The sequence below is a fragment of the Spodoptera frugiperda genome, chromosome 2 (genome assembly GCF_023101765.2).
Source record: "Spodoptera frugiperda isolate SF20-4 chromosome 2, AGI-APGP_CSIRO_Sfru_2.0, whole genome shotgun sequence".
Classification (NCBI taxonomy): domain Eukaryota; kingdom Metazoa; phylum Arthropoda; class Insecta; order Lepidoptera; family Noctuidae; genus Spodoptera; species Spodoptera frugiperda.
The window spans coordinates 2,627,247-2,645,734 of NC_064213.1; the positions used below are offsets into that span (position 1 = coordinate 2,627,247).

Here is an 18,488-nt window from a genome sequence, read left to right on the forward strand (position 1 = left end):
CAAAGGTTTCGTTTCACCCCCATGTTTCGTCGAATCAATGGGAATTCGGGAAAGTCTCCCATAAACAACTTAATTACACCAGTTAGTGACGCAATGTTTGATATTTACATGTTTTATGAAAAAACTGAAAAGGGTAAGTAAACCCTATAAACTTTTATTGAATGCTTATTCACAACTAAATTGATTGATTAATTTAGTCTCAAATGCCATTCATTGTAAACCGATAAGGCCTATTTTCGCTTATCACAAATCAAATCAATGCGACTATTACTTGGAGTTATCATTACCATAATTATATTGACCTTTAGGCATCGTTAAAAATCTAAGTAAAATTTCAATGATATGTCAAACAATGTCAAAAGTGACAGAACTAATTACGGTAACTGAAGTTAGTCCACGTAGTTAGACCGGTAACTGGAAGAGCACTCGAAATGTTTTCCTTGTAAAATCCTGGTCCTTCCCGACTTAACTTTCGAACTTGTCAAACACAAGTTCGGTCCTTCGATCCGCGAGTCCGCAACTATTTTTGTTGCTCGTACTAAAAAAAACTATGGAGGAGAAGTTAAAGCAAAAATAACAAACCTTCGCAAGTTACGTCCTGCGATTTTCAGATTCTTCAGGGAAAAGAACGATAAGCACAATGTTAAGTATTTATGTAAAAAGACGCGTGTATTTGTGTTAAAGCTTGAGTATGGAACGTAATATAATAACAAGATGCCACTTCACATTATCTGTGCGCGTGTAAAGGGTACTGTAGACTTTTACACGATGGCAGATAAACAAACGATGTGATTTTCCATTATATTAGACAAAAGCTTCGCTATTCGTCTAGGTACGTAACTTTTGGAAACTTTAGCTAAGGGCACTTAGAACTTCTATAGCTCTTAACAGTTAATGGATGAGAAAACAGAGAATTGATTTTCATTTAATCTTCTAGTACTGTAACAATAATTTTAGTGTCGTAATGGGTGAGTCGATAAGGATTCTAGTACATTTGGAGAAGCTTGTTGTCAGGTGAAAGAGTTAATGACCCGAAATTACAAAAGGACTAAGTAATCTAGGTTTATTAATTTAATTTTTGGTCATAACACAGTAGGTACTCTTAAGAGTCATATGATGTGTAGGCCTCTCTCCACTCAAGTGATATTTCGCTCATACTTTTGAAGCCTTTGTGTCAAAGTGCGTAACAATGTCAAGCAGTTTTTACTTATAAACATCAGCCGTTGTGCGTGACAGTTCGTAAATAAGATATAGGCACGTTGAGAATACTCGCAATTTTCGCGATTTTCTTTTTTGTTGTTCACATAATTTTAGGCTTATTTTTCCCCGTGGGACCGAGGTGGAGAGCAACACACAATGTTTTCCGAATCACGTTATAAATGTTATTAATCCCACGTAAAAAGGGATGAGTTCATAGAATAATTTAATAACTGAATTTCTGCATTTCCATCGTTTGGTCAGTTAAGACAATGTAAACTGTAGAGTTGCATTTCTCAACTGCTTCGGTTATCACTATAAAGCCTGTTATTTTTAAACTTGAATAGTACAGTACACTACAGTACAGAGGTTGATGAATTTACTTGTTATTTACACCAAAGACTTAAAAAACTAATATTCTTAACCGCCACACTCAGAGTAATTTAAAGGTTACTTAACCCAGTCTTTATCACTTGATTTCTTAACTATATCGTTACTAAGGAATAGATTAAGTAATCACTACATGTCTCTGAGTAAGTACGGCAGAAAGACCTTTAAAAACATTTCAATAGCAGACCCCAAAGACGACTCTAAACTACATCAAAACAAACAAATTATATCACATTCGTTCAAAGGAATTACACAACAGACACAGCCATTAACAACAATAGAAAACAACGTCAAATCTTTCCTTGACGAGTTGTTACGAAGATGTAATAGGAAGACCTCAATCAGTTCACACCTTGACCCAAGCTATCAGCTGGTAAGATCTGGTATAGCCCTTGACATGAGCACTGTGTGCCGTGCAACCGTGCTAGCCAATTGTCGAGGGTAATCAGACCGATTGGAATCGTGTTTTATGATATTTGGTCAGTGAGGTCGATAATACCAGTATTTGTATTGAATTAATTTATTTTGAATCAGTGTTTGCAGGATTATTGAAGTTAGTGGAATAAAAGATTAAGTACGTATTCCTTATTTTTCTTATTAATTATCCCTTAATGCCATGTGCATATCAGCTGCATACGACTGCATATAAATCAGATGAAGTGGTTAAAATAGATTCATTTATTTCAATAAAACGCAAGAACGAAAGTGAATTCATACAATAACATGTACAATATAACCCATTTCATGAATTTATAGAAAATTCGAGACAAAACTCGTTTTCAAATAGAGAACAATAGACTCAACCGTTGTTTCCACACACAAGAGGATTACCATAATACAAAATAACACTGGCAGCTTATATTACATTTTTAGGCGTTCGCTTTTCAAATTCGTATTAAAAGACTGTTGGCGAAAAAAAGAGGTTTTAATTAGACTCCATTCTCCCACAGTACAGTTTCGGAATTTTAAGTTTCCGCAAAAATGTTTCACAAAAAATACCGCGAAACAGTCACTAAATGAATCTATGAGTAAAAACTGGGGCATGTCGAGTGCAGAACTACAATCTACATTCATATCATATCGGTCACCGGTATATGTTATTATGGGTACTTGACCTCATTTTGTAGCAAATTTTCATTCAGAGTTTATTTTAGAGGTTAATTTGAACGGCGATTATTTTTGTTCGTACCTAACAAACATTTGTACGTATATTTTCACATTTCTGTTCGTAATGGAGCATATTTTATTTACGCTAGCCATTGTTTGTTCAGTAAATTAATCATTAGGGATCAAGTTTGGATTGTCCTGTTGTTTTTCCAGGGGAATTTTCCGCTTGAAACCGCTTTTTCGCTTCAAAAGACCAAACATTGGAGGTCGTTTTACATTTTGGTCCTTTGGGAGTGTGAAGGACCATCCTGTTAGTTCGCTTAAAACGTCATTAGATATTAGTCAATTACGTGAGAGGTACGTTTAACTAATCACCTTTACGTAACTAATTTTCGTGAAGTTTCTGTGTTTACAAAATATGGCTGAGTTGATTGAGAAACCAATCTAGAAAATTATTATTGAACTTGAGAGTTTATGAGCAATTAATGAAATGGATTGCTATTGAACCGGATTTTGATTTAGAGTGGCTCTTGTTTTCAAATAGATATAACAATATTTAGAATGAGATGGAAATTTCTCAGTTTAGCCTGAAAAACATTTTAATATTACATTTCATAAAATGGGATGCTTAACGGGCAATTTACATGACATACACAAGTGAACTTTGATAAATATGAGCTCAGAACATCAAGTACTTAAACAAGAAAATTACTGTATAAACCAAATCAAACCATTCCAGCGGCTAATGACACATGTTATTTTTGACCGAGGTATCAGAAATCGATGAGTGACGTCACACGAGCCACCACACATCACCACACCATTAGTGGTTGTCATACACGACATTTAGATATGAAAATCAATATCAATGTATGTAGTACATACATAAAGAAAATTCTTCCATTATTGTTGAGATTGAGTGACAGACAATGGACAGGTAACACTACTGGTAAGATAATATATGCACTTAATAATACAGAGATAATCCCAACAGAGGAGCATCGCACTAGGACTTTCATAGCCCAGAGGGGACTCACAAGCCTCAATAATGAGGTATACGACTTGGATAATATGTATATGATAATATGACTAAGTGGCCATGTTGTGTAATATCTTTTAAAAATGCTCGACTTGAATTAACCCAATTTAAGATAGACTCAAATGTATGTATTTTCTATTGTGTCTCATATATCGACAGTTAACAGGTTAATTAAAATAAATATTATTTGACTTTGACCTAGAGGAGAAAGAAAGGTTACAGGCAAAGTCAGTACGTTTAATATGTTTGTAGTAAGTATAATTTTATATGTATGTAACTTCATATATGGGATGTTTATTTTTCAAACAGCACCATGTTTTGGGTTCTTTATCGAGCAGCTTTTATGCTCACAAGTAGGTGGTCTGGACGTGATATTTTTGTTAATTTACATTCAAGGCAAAACAGTGGTGTTTTTAGTGTTTGAACTTGCGTTCGTTGCCCTTTTGTGAAATCCCGTTTAAAGCAGTTGAGTTGATGTAAATACTTCCCGTTTTCGCACGATAGGTGAAGTATATTTATTTAGGTCTTGTTTAACTAATAAATATTGCTAAAAAATTGTGGAGATGTTGTGCATAGAATAAAACCTGACGTCTTTGATTCCCAAAAGGAATAAGTAGAAGGATGCATTGGCGGAAATAGACTGTTATGGATATTTAAACACTCGCTTCATGACAGAAATTGCAGTGCAATTGAAAGTCCTTATAGAATAGGGGAAGTCCTGTCACATAGTAATTCAATCACGATTATGTTATTCATTATGTACTTACAATTAACAAACAATATAATACACGAGCATAAACAGAATAAATGATTTTCTTCCTATTTATAATAAAAAAAGATGGAAATATTTTCACAATGAAACATTTGGCTATCTTCCTAAATGTTTTCAAGTAACTGCGAATTAGTCAACACTTTACAAATTGCAATGACTCAGTATATTAAGATGGAATGAATTTGTGTCAGTTTTCCTTTGTTTTCTTTAAACGACATCTCAATTGCATGAGTGTGTAGAAGTATGTGTATGTTTAATAATATGTGTGAGTAACGAGAGCATCGAGATGAAATAACAGTGTCACGCTGTACCAAAAGACTAAACTTCGTTATTATTAATTTAGTTTTAAAAACAACTACTTTAAAGGTATACCGTGAAATTTATATCGTTTTTGTCCCAAAACAAAATGGTTTTGTCCCCGTAATAGTTTTACAAAGAAATAAAATGTTATACTAATATTATAATGTTATACTCGTATGTATATCGAAAGTACTCTTAACAACTTATAACAAGTTGTTTAGCGGGACGAAAAATACATAAATTTTACAGTGTATAATTATTAAAAACTCAATCATTTTCAATTTAACAGTTACGTTCATCACTACTAACCTTAAAGCTTCACAAATTTATCAAAATATAATTTCTTTTCTCCATATAAATCCAAGCACAGAAAATTGGTCCTTTCGTACCCGCAACTTGAGACTAAAAGGACCAATATTAAAAAACTAAAAAAGTATGAATGAACCACTAGAGCCGAGTGGAAACTACTTCACTTATGTGGATTAAGTTCTTGGGAACTCTCATTTAAAAAACACCTGGGCTTCAGTTTCAGTGGAAATTACCCTTAATTTCTTTAATGGTCGTTCCGTGTGCTCTTACACTATCCACTATAATTTCCCTTTCGTCAGCCATTTTATTTATTTCAATTTTGATTTTTAAATCAATACTTTGACACAGGTTGTCGACCTTTGACTCTGTAGCTATGTAGTTAAAAGTTTTAAATTTATTTAAACTTTTGTAAACTTCTATAATAAGAAGTTGCATAAAGCTCCTAAAATACTTAATCGATACTTTAAATGTTAATAGTCTAATGTATGAAATTAGTCTCATGTACTGAAAGTAAATTGATGAAATAAAATACAATTACTGTTCATCGTCAAACAAAATAATTACACAGCTTTATCGTAAAGACGTAACTACAAGTTTATCCGAAGCCGGTGACCCTTCGAGATCGTTATTTAATTTCTCATTACTAACATCCAAGGCTCAACAAAGTTAAAAACGCTATAAAAGATTTAATTGGAAATTGATCCCCGAATTTATGAACAAGTATTCGAAACGAAACTTGGGTAACGTTAAAATTAATCAAACAAAACAATTTACAAGTTGAACAGAACGAACTAAACCGCGAAATTTCAAGTATTTCTAAATAAATAAACGTTTAATCAACCAACCTTTGTGTGGCGGCGGAGCTAACAATCCGTCAGCGTCACAGAACTACGAAGCAACACTCAACTTTATGGACACGGCACTCGCGGGGTCGCAGGCGTCCGTCGCGGCGCCGGGTTTCGTTCACAACTGAATGTGCAGCGTGCAGCACGGCCAGAGGTCCTGCACTCCGTCTCCGGTACGATACGAGACGGTGGAGGCAAGCAGACACATAAATTCAACAACCTTCACTTTAGGTACCGTCGCCCGTGGAAATTATGTAAATATCTGTCTCACTGCGCTAATGTAGGAAAATATCACTTTTGTTTTTCAAATTGTTTTGTTGTGCATATATTATTTTTAGTTAATTCTGTTGTTTTTGTTGTATGTAATTTGATAATTGTGTACCTACATTATGCACATTTATTCTGAGTAATTACATATATGTATGAATAGTTGAATAGGTTTGAGATACCTATCTATTACAACTTTATTTTTAATGCTCATATTAGTTTGTATGGTATTAAGTCTCAATAAAAATCTGAAATAAGTGCAATCTTTATAACGGTGATTTTAGTCTGTACCATTTTCATATCACAAAAAAAAATCACAGCAATCAGATCTCATTACCACGACCCGCTCAAACATCGCATCCACATAACAACTTCCTTCCTACTTCACGAGTTGCACAGTGCACAGTGCAGACGGGTTGCACTGTATTCGATCGGTGCAAGACAAAGCGGTGTCAACGTCCCGCCGATCGGTCCGAGCGATGACCGCGCGACGGAAACGATCCAGGTAGCATACCACACGAGCAAAAAGACCCAATAAATGTACCAAAAGGACCAGACGACATACAAGTGCTTTTACTTCCAAGATAAACGTTTTAAGACGGATTTGGTCTAATAGTTCTAGACTAGACACATGCTTAGTACACAGTCAAATGTGTTTAATAGTTGTAGCTATGTTGTTTCATAATAAGTACAAACAGCAAAGGATTTCGTAAGTTTTAAAAAAACATATTTATCATACCTATTAGAAAGATATTTTTAGATGGTTCCAGTTAAAAAATCGATTCAATAAGATTATGGAATACTAGCTACTCCCGCGTGGTTTCACTCGCCCTGCTGGACTCCAATTGGTCATCGCGTGATGTTTTACTGCAAAATTATTTAACTCGGACCGGTAGTTTTGGAGATTAACGCGTTCAAACAAACAAACTCTTCAGCTTTATTATATTAGTATAGATAGCAAACATAGCATCGAAATTCAGAAAGGACCAATTACAATGTTGAGATACTGCCAGCAGTTCCCAAAAGGTTGCAAAACATAAATACCAAGTTTGTCCAAGATAGTGGGAAAAAGGACCACAACCGAAAAGGTATCTGAAGAATCTAAAACAACTCTCTGTTGCTCTGTAGATGTAGTCGATACGTGATCTTGCATTAATTATGATGTTGTAACTTTTTATTATATTTTATTATGTCGATGGTATTCGTTACAAAGGAGTTGTCATCGCCTTCGTCATACAAATATTTTCGATTTAGTAACTTTAATAATAATGAGTGTAAACTTCGAAGTGACATTAATGTCCTATTTTATGTTAGGGCTTACTAATTAAACTAATAAAAGTATGGTGCTTTATTAATTTAAAAATATCTTTATATATTATTTTTATTTGGTTTCAAAACAGAAACTGGTTAGTGGTTTTATCAACGATCGAATTTGAAAAGAGGTGTAAGAACTGATCACTCAATGATAAAAGATAAGAGCGATTCCATAAAGTCTAAAGACATTGTTTTTCATATAAAGTCTATCAAGAGATTGTTTTAGTTCACAACTTTTATCATAAACTTTCACGACTATCAGAAGAAAATAGCAAAAATAGCGTAAGTAATAAAAATAATGTCGAATCGTCAGTTTCAATCATACGCTTACAACCGTCTGAAAAGTTTTGCGAGTGTGTGCGGTTGGAATGTTAACACGATTAGAATGTGTGAGGAACAACTTCTAAATTATAATGTAATTATGAAATTATTTGAGTAAGTGAAGAACATGGTGTTTGGTAATTTTGTTTATGTTTTGAAGTAATTAAAGCAAGCATGTTGACTGAAGAATTCTTTTGGCTTAGAATTAATAAGTGAGTATTTATTGCCTACCATCAGGGATTCCGTCTGTTCATTTGCCATCTATCCCTTTCCCATAAAATGTATACATGTACAATTGAATAAATAAATAGTGTTTTTTTTTGCAACATCGTTTTAGATAGTTTATAGTAATCACTACTAGTCATAGCTCAGTATTATTCTTATATTAAAAAAGGTGAAAATTCTCTCAATAATTTTGTTGGTCCTTTTACCCAAAAGCCACACGGTAAGGACCGATTTTCCCGCATGCAATTGACACCTGTCATTTAGCATCTTTTATGAACCTTATTGTGAGTACAGATATTTTTGGGAGAATCTATCTGTAACTGACTTTATTCAATTTCACTCGATTTTAAATAAAATTAAATCTGCAACGAAAAATAATTTATATTGACAACTTGCTAACGGTGACTTGAAGTATTTTTGTCTCGAAAAAGGTTTTAAAGCTGCTTTTCTATCTACTAGAAGCTGAAGTTTAGTAAAATCAGAGACTATGGATATGGAAAAGGTACACTAATGATGGTCCAAAGGAAGACTAACAATGATACACCATTTTCGTACCTTTTATATATGAGACACAGCCAGGCCATACCTGAAACAGGCAGAGAATATTATTATAAACAACGCTTGCATTGTGTGAGCCACAATTACCCCTTGCCCAATCTTCATATGCCCAGATTCCTCAACAACCCTTAAATTCCTAACTCGCAAAAGTTTGGCAAGGCACTTGGAACGCCTCTATTGTGTCCATACACTTGAAGCACCGGGCGATTGCTAATGATCAGGTGATCGGGCTGATCGCTAATCGGTTATTAAAAAAAAACGGCACAGCAGAGTAGAAATCATAAACGAAGTCAATAAAAACAAAATTACTTTAATAGTAAACATTTCCTCATACAATAATATGAAAAAACAAGACACCAATAAGTTCCTACAATTTTCTACAACGACATACAATGCGAGTTTTCTCTTGAGAAACCATAGTTTAAACTGAAGTAGATGGCTCAGCCACTGGTGTTCGATATCCCATCCATCCCGAATGATCCTCTGGGGGACGGACAAATAGAATGCGACGGGATAGTGATGGAAGGATACCTGGTTACATTCCCTTACAGAACTTATGGCTGGAGTTTTTAAAATATGGTTTTTGGAAAATTGTTTGGGTCGGAGAGCTTTGCAATAAATTGTTTCATTATAAATACAAAGGAATCTTTACTGCCACACTCAGAGTCATTTAATGGTTACTTAACCTAGACCTTAGCAATTGTTTTCAGAACAAAATCGTTACTAAGGAATAGTTAAAGTAAACATTAAATGTCTCTGAGTGCGGCAGTTAGACATTTTGCTATAAACCTATACAGACATTTGCGATTCGTTCTAATGGAACGTAGTCTTATAATACAAAGTTAGGCTAGAAAACCTAAAAAAGATTCCCAGACCTACCACACTTTAATCTTTAATCAAACCGACTCCACATTCCGATTTTCCTTTGCATGAAAGAAAAATCGGTTACCTTAGCAACGTACCACATTTTTCAGGCACCGAGCTTCGGTATAAATTTGATTCTGTTGCCATGGTAACCAGAAGTAGGGCGTCTAAAATCTAGTAGGCATTCCCAGGCCGCTCACCTAACCTTGTAGGTACATTCAACACTTAAATATCGATGTCTGTACGAGTGTACGAGTGTACGTACGTAGTACATATCTATGAAACTTTGCCCTGACACCGATATAGAATAACGAAACATAACCAAGACCGATTTGCAGTGGCAGGGTTGGTGATGAACGACAGACCGACACTTTAATGTCTTAAATGAGAATCTTTCTGAAACGTGATTATGAGGATTGGGCCAGTTAAACAAAACATTAAATTAATGTTTATTTAACCTGCTGATGTTTGACGCCTTGGGTAATTTATAAGGTTACTGAAAATTTAGAGTATGTTGCTATCTGTCACTCTGTGGTAGTTTTAGGACATACCGTGTGCATTCTTATGTTTTGAGAATTGACTATACTTGCTTGATACAATAAGTACTTTGTGAACATATTAAGGAAACAACGCAATACGTAGTAAATTAAACGTGACAGCCCTATGTCTCACATTCGTCCAAAGTCTAACATTACACTTGATTAAATAAAAACGTGTACAATGTCCATTTAACGTATAATAACCATGATATAACTATCATAACAATTGTCTATATTGTAGTACATGTAGGTCTTATAATTTGTTAAGCGAATGAACTGGCATATTATTGACTCTAAAAAAATACTGACTGCTTCGTTGGTAGAGCGGTTGCAAGGGCGACTGCTGGACAAGGGGTCTAGGGTTCCATTCCAGTGTCGGGCGAAGGATTGCTGAGCTTGTTTCCAGTTTTGCGAAAATTTCTCATAAGTAAGTACGGAGTCTTGAAATATGCCCGGTAATAGGTTCACCACCACCACCACCACCTCATAGAACTTGCAACATAATTTGCGAAAAGTACCCCTTCGGGGATAAAAGACGTGACAATAAAAAAAATTTGGTGATCGACAGTTTCAATTGTAAGCGCTTACTGATTATGTGGTCCTTCGATTCGGAAAAAATCTGGTCCTTTTAATCAGCACGCGTATATGGCAGTTATCAGGAATTAAGTTTATCATCCATCTCTATACAGAGAATGAAAGAACCTTGGCAGACGAGTTAGTATTCTAGGTCTATAATACTGTTAGAGTTTTTGGAAATATTAAGGCTGTAGTATCCATTGTGTTTTTGTCAATCTTCGAAACAATAAACCAACATTAACGTTAGGCAATATTATATTGAAATACTGTCAAACGTCTAGAATATTAATCGTTTCATCCATATATTCATGAATGTAATGTCAACTTCAATTGGTTTTACAACACGCCGGCATCCGGCCATTTGTCACGCTAAATCATGGTTTGTTCCGGCAGATGGCGTGACAATCGTCACGTTGTAAAGTATTATTTGTTATCCTTTGTCTTTCTAGGTGAAGCAGATGTTTCTTTTGGCAGCGAGGAGGTTTAAAGTGGCCTTTGATTAAAAGTAATTAAGGCCTTAATAGGATTACATCCAATGACTAGCTAAGGAAGCGTTATGCTGCTCATGACATTTCACTTCAGTTGTAGATAACCTTTCGAGGAATGGGATAGAATGTTTCAGGTACAGGTACAGCTTTCAGGGAATCTCTTAAAAAACCCTTATCAGGAAGATAGGTAATGTTGTACTAACCTAACCACTTTCATTTAAATAATGACCAATGACTCTTTTTCTTCTTCTCTAATTATTTCGTTGCGGGATCCAAGAGAGTCATTCATGTCCCTGAGTCGCCCCGGACTTCAGTGTTTTCATAGTAGTATTTATATGAGATCCTGGCTTACAGGAGTTGCAATGGTTTGGGAAGTTGTTGCGGGCTTGTCCCATAAGAAAAATTGCCATCTCTCAAGAACCAATAGTGACAGCAGTACACGTTCAATTAATTCATCCATCATTCATCCAATCTTACAGAAGAAATCGATCGACGTGTGAATGTAAACTATGCCAATTCCAGTAAACAACATAAACATAATGAAGTTCAGTTCTCAAGGAGCGAACGAGATATCTGTGTCGAGGAAATATGTCATTGTGGTCGTAACGTTCAAAATGTCAGATTGCGTTATTGTTGTCAGTCATAACAGGATTTAGCGAGAAATTGAACAATCCGCTTCGGAAGACACTGTATGTACATACATAGAATGAGATTAATGTAACAATTCTTCCATTATGCTCGGTGGTTTTTATTGTTCAAGTTGTTGCTTGTATTACTGTTCTGTGTCCGGCATGGGAACTTCGTTTGCACTGGTCAGTAAAGTATGGTTTTGTACTTAGAGTTTCGTACCCAATGGGTAAAAATGGCAACCTTATTACTAAGACTCCACGATTTATCTATCACTAAGCTAAATCTCATTATCAGATTCTAACCTAAAGATAAAAACCTAGCGGGTTCTCTAGGTTATCACTAGATACAAATTAAGTTTTCCTGCTTTTCGAGCCGTAGTCCCGGTAGGTTTACCGGCTCGAAAAGCAGGAGAAGGAACGGGTTGGTTTTTAGTCAGTAAGAGTCTGACACTCTCTTTAGCCTCGCCCAAGGCGGGAGAAGTAATTATATTTTCCCTCCTCAAAAAAGTCTTAATTTGTAGTTTAAGCAAAGTTTTCTAATAACATAATAATTAATTAAAAGTGCTGCTTTTAGTAACTCACGCTCACACTCCTTCAAGGGCAATAAAGGCCTATTATTCTGTTTAAAAGGCCTATTAGTCTAACAACCTAAGCACTAGGGATTATGGACAACTAAATCTACTCCTTCATAAACCTTGCACGTTACGTTATCATGATTTTAACAACAAGCAATACCTCAGTGTACAACAAACATGTTCAAGCGATTTAACTTTCCCTCATTTCTAGGTTCACTAACTACTTGCATAATCAGAGGGTTGTTAAATTTAACCTTAAAGCCAGAGGTTAGCCCCAAGGAGAACCTTGTATTGAGGAAAGTAATTTCTTGCTACAAATCTATTTCTGTATTTATTTCAAGCAAACGTTTGAAAAGCTAAAACTGAGGTTAATTAAAAATCACGGTTTACTCACGTAAATTAATAGAGAAAAGCTCTACTAGTAGCGTGCGCAGACCCTCTGTGACTGTGAAGAGTCTGTGACTAGAAACTAGTAGATTTTTTCTAATTTTATATGAAAAATACCATTTTCTATCTAAAAATAGACAGATTTTTGAGGGCTTAGCAATCGTCATCCAGAACAAAAGAACTGTCTAAAAACTATATTAAGAAGAAAATAAAACAAAATTCTTTATCCTGTCCTGTTGTAATTTTCACTGAAATAAAGAAAGTCTTACTTTTGTGAAAGGTTCAAATAAAAACTGTTTAAACATTCAGAAGCTCCTAAGCGTACCTTGGAATCGCGTTTGTTATCCTTCGATTACTGAGAAAGAATAATATATCAGAGGGCTTAGTACGAGTTTGTTTTACGATTAACGACAACGAAACGAAAGCGCGTTCGGCATTCTCATTGTTTGGTTCATTTGCACCGGCCAATCTGTAGCCTTGATACGAGTTTGCTTCACGTTAAACGAAAACGAAACGAGACCGCGTTCGGCGCTCTGATTGGTTGGTTTATTCGCACCGGCCAATCTAGAGAATCGGTACGAGTTTGCGTTACGTTGAACGAAAACGCGTTCGGTGCTCTGATTGGCTGGCTTGAATGAATCAACCAATCAGAGCGCCGAACGCGTTTTCGTTTCGAATTTTCGATCTCGTTGAACGTAAAGCAAAGTCAACTCGTACTAAGGCCCCAGAGCGCCGAAAGAACTCTTGTTTCGTTTTCGTTCAACCGTAAAGCAAACTCGTACTAAGGGTACTGAACAAATTCATCGTATTGTTTTTGAAGGGATTTGCATGAAGTTGTATTTAAATTGCTCTGTCAAGTAAACAAATCCTTCAAGATATAAGAGTGTTATAGACTATTGTTTGAACCACTATTTTCACGTGAAAAGTAATTATGTATTTGAATACTTAAAAGATCTGCTGTGTATATTTAGACATCTTAACTTGTCATGAAGTAGAAAATAAATAAAATATTAAGTTGCCTTTGTACCTAGGCTAAGAAAGACAAAAACAAATTATATGCTACTTTTAACGCCATTGCTATTAAAATTACATTAAAAGGTAACTTTATATCAAGAATAATCTAAACTGTATTAGTACTATTTGATACTATGAAAGAAAAAAACTAAAAATCAAAAGTATCAATATGAACCACTGGTCTCGTCTGGAAGGACCAAAATCGGGGCGAATTTGGTCTTTCCATAGAACATCGAATTATTGATGAAAAATAATGCCGATATAACAAAGTAAATAAAATTTGCTTTAAACATAAATATAATTATAATAAGACTATAACTTTGCGACACAATATGTCTTGGCACGGAGCGCATTTGTTTACAGATGCTCATCTTAATGCAAACAATTCATCAATTAATCATGAATTTCTGAATTAGTTGTAGTTGTAGTATGTTTACGTATCAAATAACTTAAAACTGTATTATATTTCGTTTTTGTAATATCAATATTTTAAAAAAGCAAAATTGTATTTAGATGTTTAATACGCAAGAAAGTCTGCAAAAAAATTAAGAAAGTAAAGTTGTGTCATACAGAATTATTTCAGACCGATAACTTTTATAAAACCACAGACGTATTAAGAAATTGTGTCCAACTTTGTTTGCTTGTTACCTTTACGCTTTATCTGGTCAATCAATGTAACTTTGCATACAACTATAGTTAAAGGACGAAGAAGGACATGGGCTAAATTCGCGCGGACAGGGCGGTGAATAAAAGCTAGCGAGACGAATCAATTTTATAAACTAAATCACTCTATAGCCTAGCTCAGCTCAGAAACGGACGGGTTTCGCAGAAACATTCGTTAATAAAAAACAAAGAGCTTTCAGACGTATTGTCTCTAATCAAGTGATTCACTCAATCATAATATAAATAGCGAGCTGACATACTACAGATGTATTAAGAAGGACCAGTGCGCACAAAAAACAATAAATGTCTAATTTTCTAAACTATTTATTTATAGTATTATCGAGTAGGTTTTCAGAATCTCAAAAGCTTGATATAAAGGATAGTAATCTTTGTTCTGATACAATCAGTGTATGTAACATGTATTATTTATTTTGTATTTGTAGGTATTATACGTATGTATTGGGTATTAAATTATAGTATACTTGACAACCCTATTTTCTCGACTCCTGATTACTCGCTCCATCCAAAGATTGTCTTTAAGAAGACCTGTTCTTTTTGTTTTATGGTATATACAATAAAATGTTTAAATAAAATAGATTTATTGTTGTTTAAATCGATCATTTTTATTTACTCCAAAAATTTAATTATTACATACTACACATTTACAGTTCTAAACTGAATATACTGTGACAAGAGGCTTTTCAGAAAACAGCCGCTTGAAAATTAACGTTTGATTTAAAACTCTTCTACAAAAAGGGGTACCTACATTTGTTACCGTTGACATTTGTGTTACAGATCGACGAGATATATGTGTGTGGATGGACAAAAACTGGAATTACTGTAACCTTCATGCCTAATGGCGGTGGCGAGGACCTTATGTCCTTGGGAGCGGTCTCGGGTTGCGGACTAAAGGACCAGAGCGGGCGGCAGCGTGTGAAACCGTCTGAATAACCAAATTGTTTGTTTTCCTCGAAACCGTTCATATGCATACTGTATCAGTTCATAAAATAACGGACTTTATTTTGTTTGGGTTAGTCAGTTAGGTATTAGTTTGGGAGATCCGTTTCAGAGATTTAGAATTTTATTGTAATAAGTGGTCGAAGACTTTTTAGACTTTACTCAGTATTATCACAGGTATTATGGGCTACTCCTGCAATTTATAAAAGGTTTTATTAATATTGTAATAGGTACTTATTTAAAAAAAGATACGTTTAAATTTGTAAATATTTCATTACAGAGCACCAAATCGTTTGTGGTCTTTTGATCCTAATTAATGTAAATGCAATTTTCCTATTACAGCATTACTACCTGTTGCTCTTTACTAAGCTGCACTTAAGCACCTTATGTGTGGCAAGTTTAGGCCATTAGGAACAACTTAAGTTAGGTCCTAAGACCACACAAACTCCTTTCAATTACGGCACACCACAAACTTGTAGCCACGTACATTTAAGCCGCTTTTGAAATATTATGCAATCATTACTTAATAGTGCGAAAATTAGAAAATAATAAAGATTAATACTGCTTTATTTATTACATGGGTAATATAAAATTACATGTTGATATGTTAAACGCTATGGAGGTCTCCGGTGACCGACGTTAATGAAGGATTTGCCTTAAACAGTTCGTAACCTTTAAATGAATCGTATTTTTTCCAGATTTTATGATACCCTTTTTAAGCAGGAAAAATCATCCAATGACTTCTCCCGCCTTGGGCGGAGAGAGAGAGTGTCATATTCTTACTGACTAAACCCACTCCGTTCCTACTCCTGCTTTTCGAGCCGGAGCCCCCGTAAATCAGCTAGGTAATCCGCAGCTCTATTGATATAAAGTTGATCAACTTTATGATACCTATGAGTATAATAGAAGACGAGGATATTGCCAAATCTCGTTCATAATTTCAGACTCCATACTACTTTGAACAGAATATCTAACTCTTTATCAGTCACATATCACACTTGATTAAAACTATGAACATGATTATAATTTATCTCATTGGAATATGCAACACAAACTCAAGTTACATTTTGATCACAAAATTAATTCTTTAAGTCTATCTGACTGACGGGTCTCAAAAATATTCAGGTGAGTGAAAAGTGAATCTTCAATATAAATCTGATTTACGATTAAGTCACTCACTCACTCAGTATAATACTAATATTAATAGAGTAAAAGCCTTAATATTTGTACTTACTAAGTTGAGCAAACAAAAACTACATAGCTCAAATAAAACTATAATGTAAACTCAGACTTTTATAGTTAAACGATTAAATGAATTTATGTATTTGAAAGCAGGTGAAGTGGGTCTCGTGTACTTCAGTTTGTCATTGATACGCGTATTAGATTTTATTTGCATGTCATTTTCAGCACCAGTGGCCCATCGTTTGTAGATTCGCGTTCCTGATCCTTGATCCTATTATCGTAATAGTCAATGCAATTTTCCTATTACAGTATACATTTTTATTTTATTTTTATTTATTTTTTTTATTATATGACTACCTGAAATCGCTCTTTACTAAGCTGCATTTAAGTCACCTCAGTATGTGATGGACAAGTATTATCGGCACTCGCAGCAACAATTCTCTTAAAGTTAGGTCCTAAGACCACACAAACTCCTTCAGATCAATTACGGCACACCAAAACTTTTAGCCACGTACATTTAAGTTCCGTTGCTTTTGAACATAATTATGCAATAAAAATTACTACGCACAATAGTGTTTTCTATTCCGAAAATCATAGAATCCATATATGATAAGATTCAATACTATGTTTTATCGCGTTTATCGCTACATGGCGCTTTTAACGTGGTGTATAAGAATAGGCACTAATCTTTTTAATATGTTAAACACTATTAGTATAAAATATGTATTATTCTCCGGTGTCACCGATTGTTAGTATGAAGGAGTTGCCAATTGAGATAAAAAATTATCGTAACCTTTAAAATGATTTCCAAGACTTTTCCAGATTTTATGATCGTACCATTATTTAAGCAGGATCCAAATATGACTTCTTCAGTAGTCCAAAATGGGCGTAATTTAGAGAGCAAGATCCGTCAAAAGTCCATAAACTCGTGGGGTTTAACTGACTAAAATACCACCCAGTTCGAAACTCCTGCTTTCAATCGAGCCGGAGCCCCGGTAACTCCGCTAGGTTTAAGTCACACAGCTACATACATTATTATACTTTATTATACAACTTAAAAGTTTTCTCGCTATAATAGAAGACGAGGATATGTGCCAAATTTCAGACGGTTTCCATACTACATTTGAAGTTAATATCAAAACTCTTTCTCAAGAAGTCGGAACATGAATGTGTCATCTGCACTTGATTAATAATATGAAAGAATTAATGATTATAATTTATTCTCATTTGGCAAATGCAACACAAATTCAAGTTACATTTTGATCACAAAATAATTCTTTAAGTCTATCCGACTGACTGACTGACAGACGGGTCTCAAAAATATTCAGGTGAGTGAAAAGTGAATCTTCAATGTAAATCTGATTTACGATTAAGTCACTCACTCACTCAGTATAATGCTAATATTAATAGAGTAAAAGCCTTAATATTTGTACTTACTAAGTTGAGCAAACAAAAACTACATAGTTCAAATAAAACTATAATGTAAACTCAGACTTTTATATTTAAACGATTAAATAAAAATATGTTGAAAGACAATGAAATGCTTTGAATAAATCTAGATATTATTTTTATGGCTGAAAGGTTATTCAACTCTTTAGTATATGCTATGAAAAATTCCATAGCGTACCTAAGGACCATATTTTTAGTTTTACTATCTTGCTATATTTTTTATTTGTGAATACAGTCAGATATTTTACATTAAGTGATATCTATTAACTGCCTTACTCAGAGATATTTAATGATTATTTAAACTATTCCTTAGTAATGATTTTGTATCGAAAACAATTGCTAAGGACTGGGTTAAGTAACCATTAAATGATTCTGAGTACGGCGTCAAGTATGAGTACGTATATGGTATATTATTATTTCTTATATTAAATCGAAGCCCACAACAATAGCTCATTCAATTCTTTTCAAAGCTTCCTTCTCCATATTTAAACGTAACACATAAAAAAGGAAAACACTTCAAT

The 18,488-nt window shown here is 34.4% G+C and overlaps 1 protein-coding gene across 5 annotated transcripts in view; it reads right to left on the bottom strand.

Moving 5' to 3' along the window:
- LOC118268714 (protein yippee-like) overlaps nt 1–18,488 on the bottom strand; it is a 147,510-nt gene that overhangs the window by 65,410 nt on the left and 63,612 nt on the right. The window contains exon 2 of one of the 5 annotated variants that reach the window (XM_050704137.1): nt 8,642–8,672. The exons of 2 other annotated variants lie outside the window; for them this stretch is intronic. In XM_050704137.1, coding sequence (XP_050560094.1) covers nt 8,642–8,670 — 29 coding nt within the window. In that variant the 5' untranslated portion in view covers nt 8,671–8,672. Of the gene's footprint in view, nt 1–5,959; nt 6,120–8,641; nt 8,673–18,488 lie in introns of those variants that run through there. 2 more of the 5 variants (XM_035583308.2, XM_050704144.1) reach the window with 2 other exon arrangements.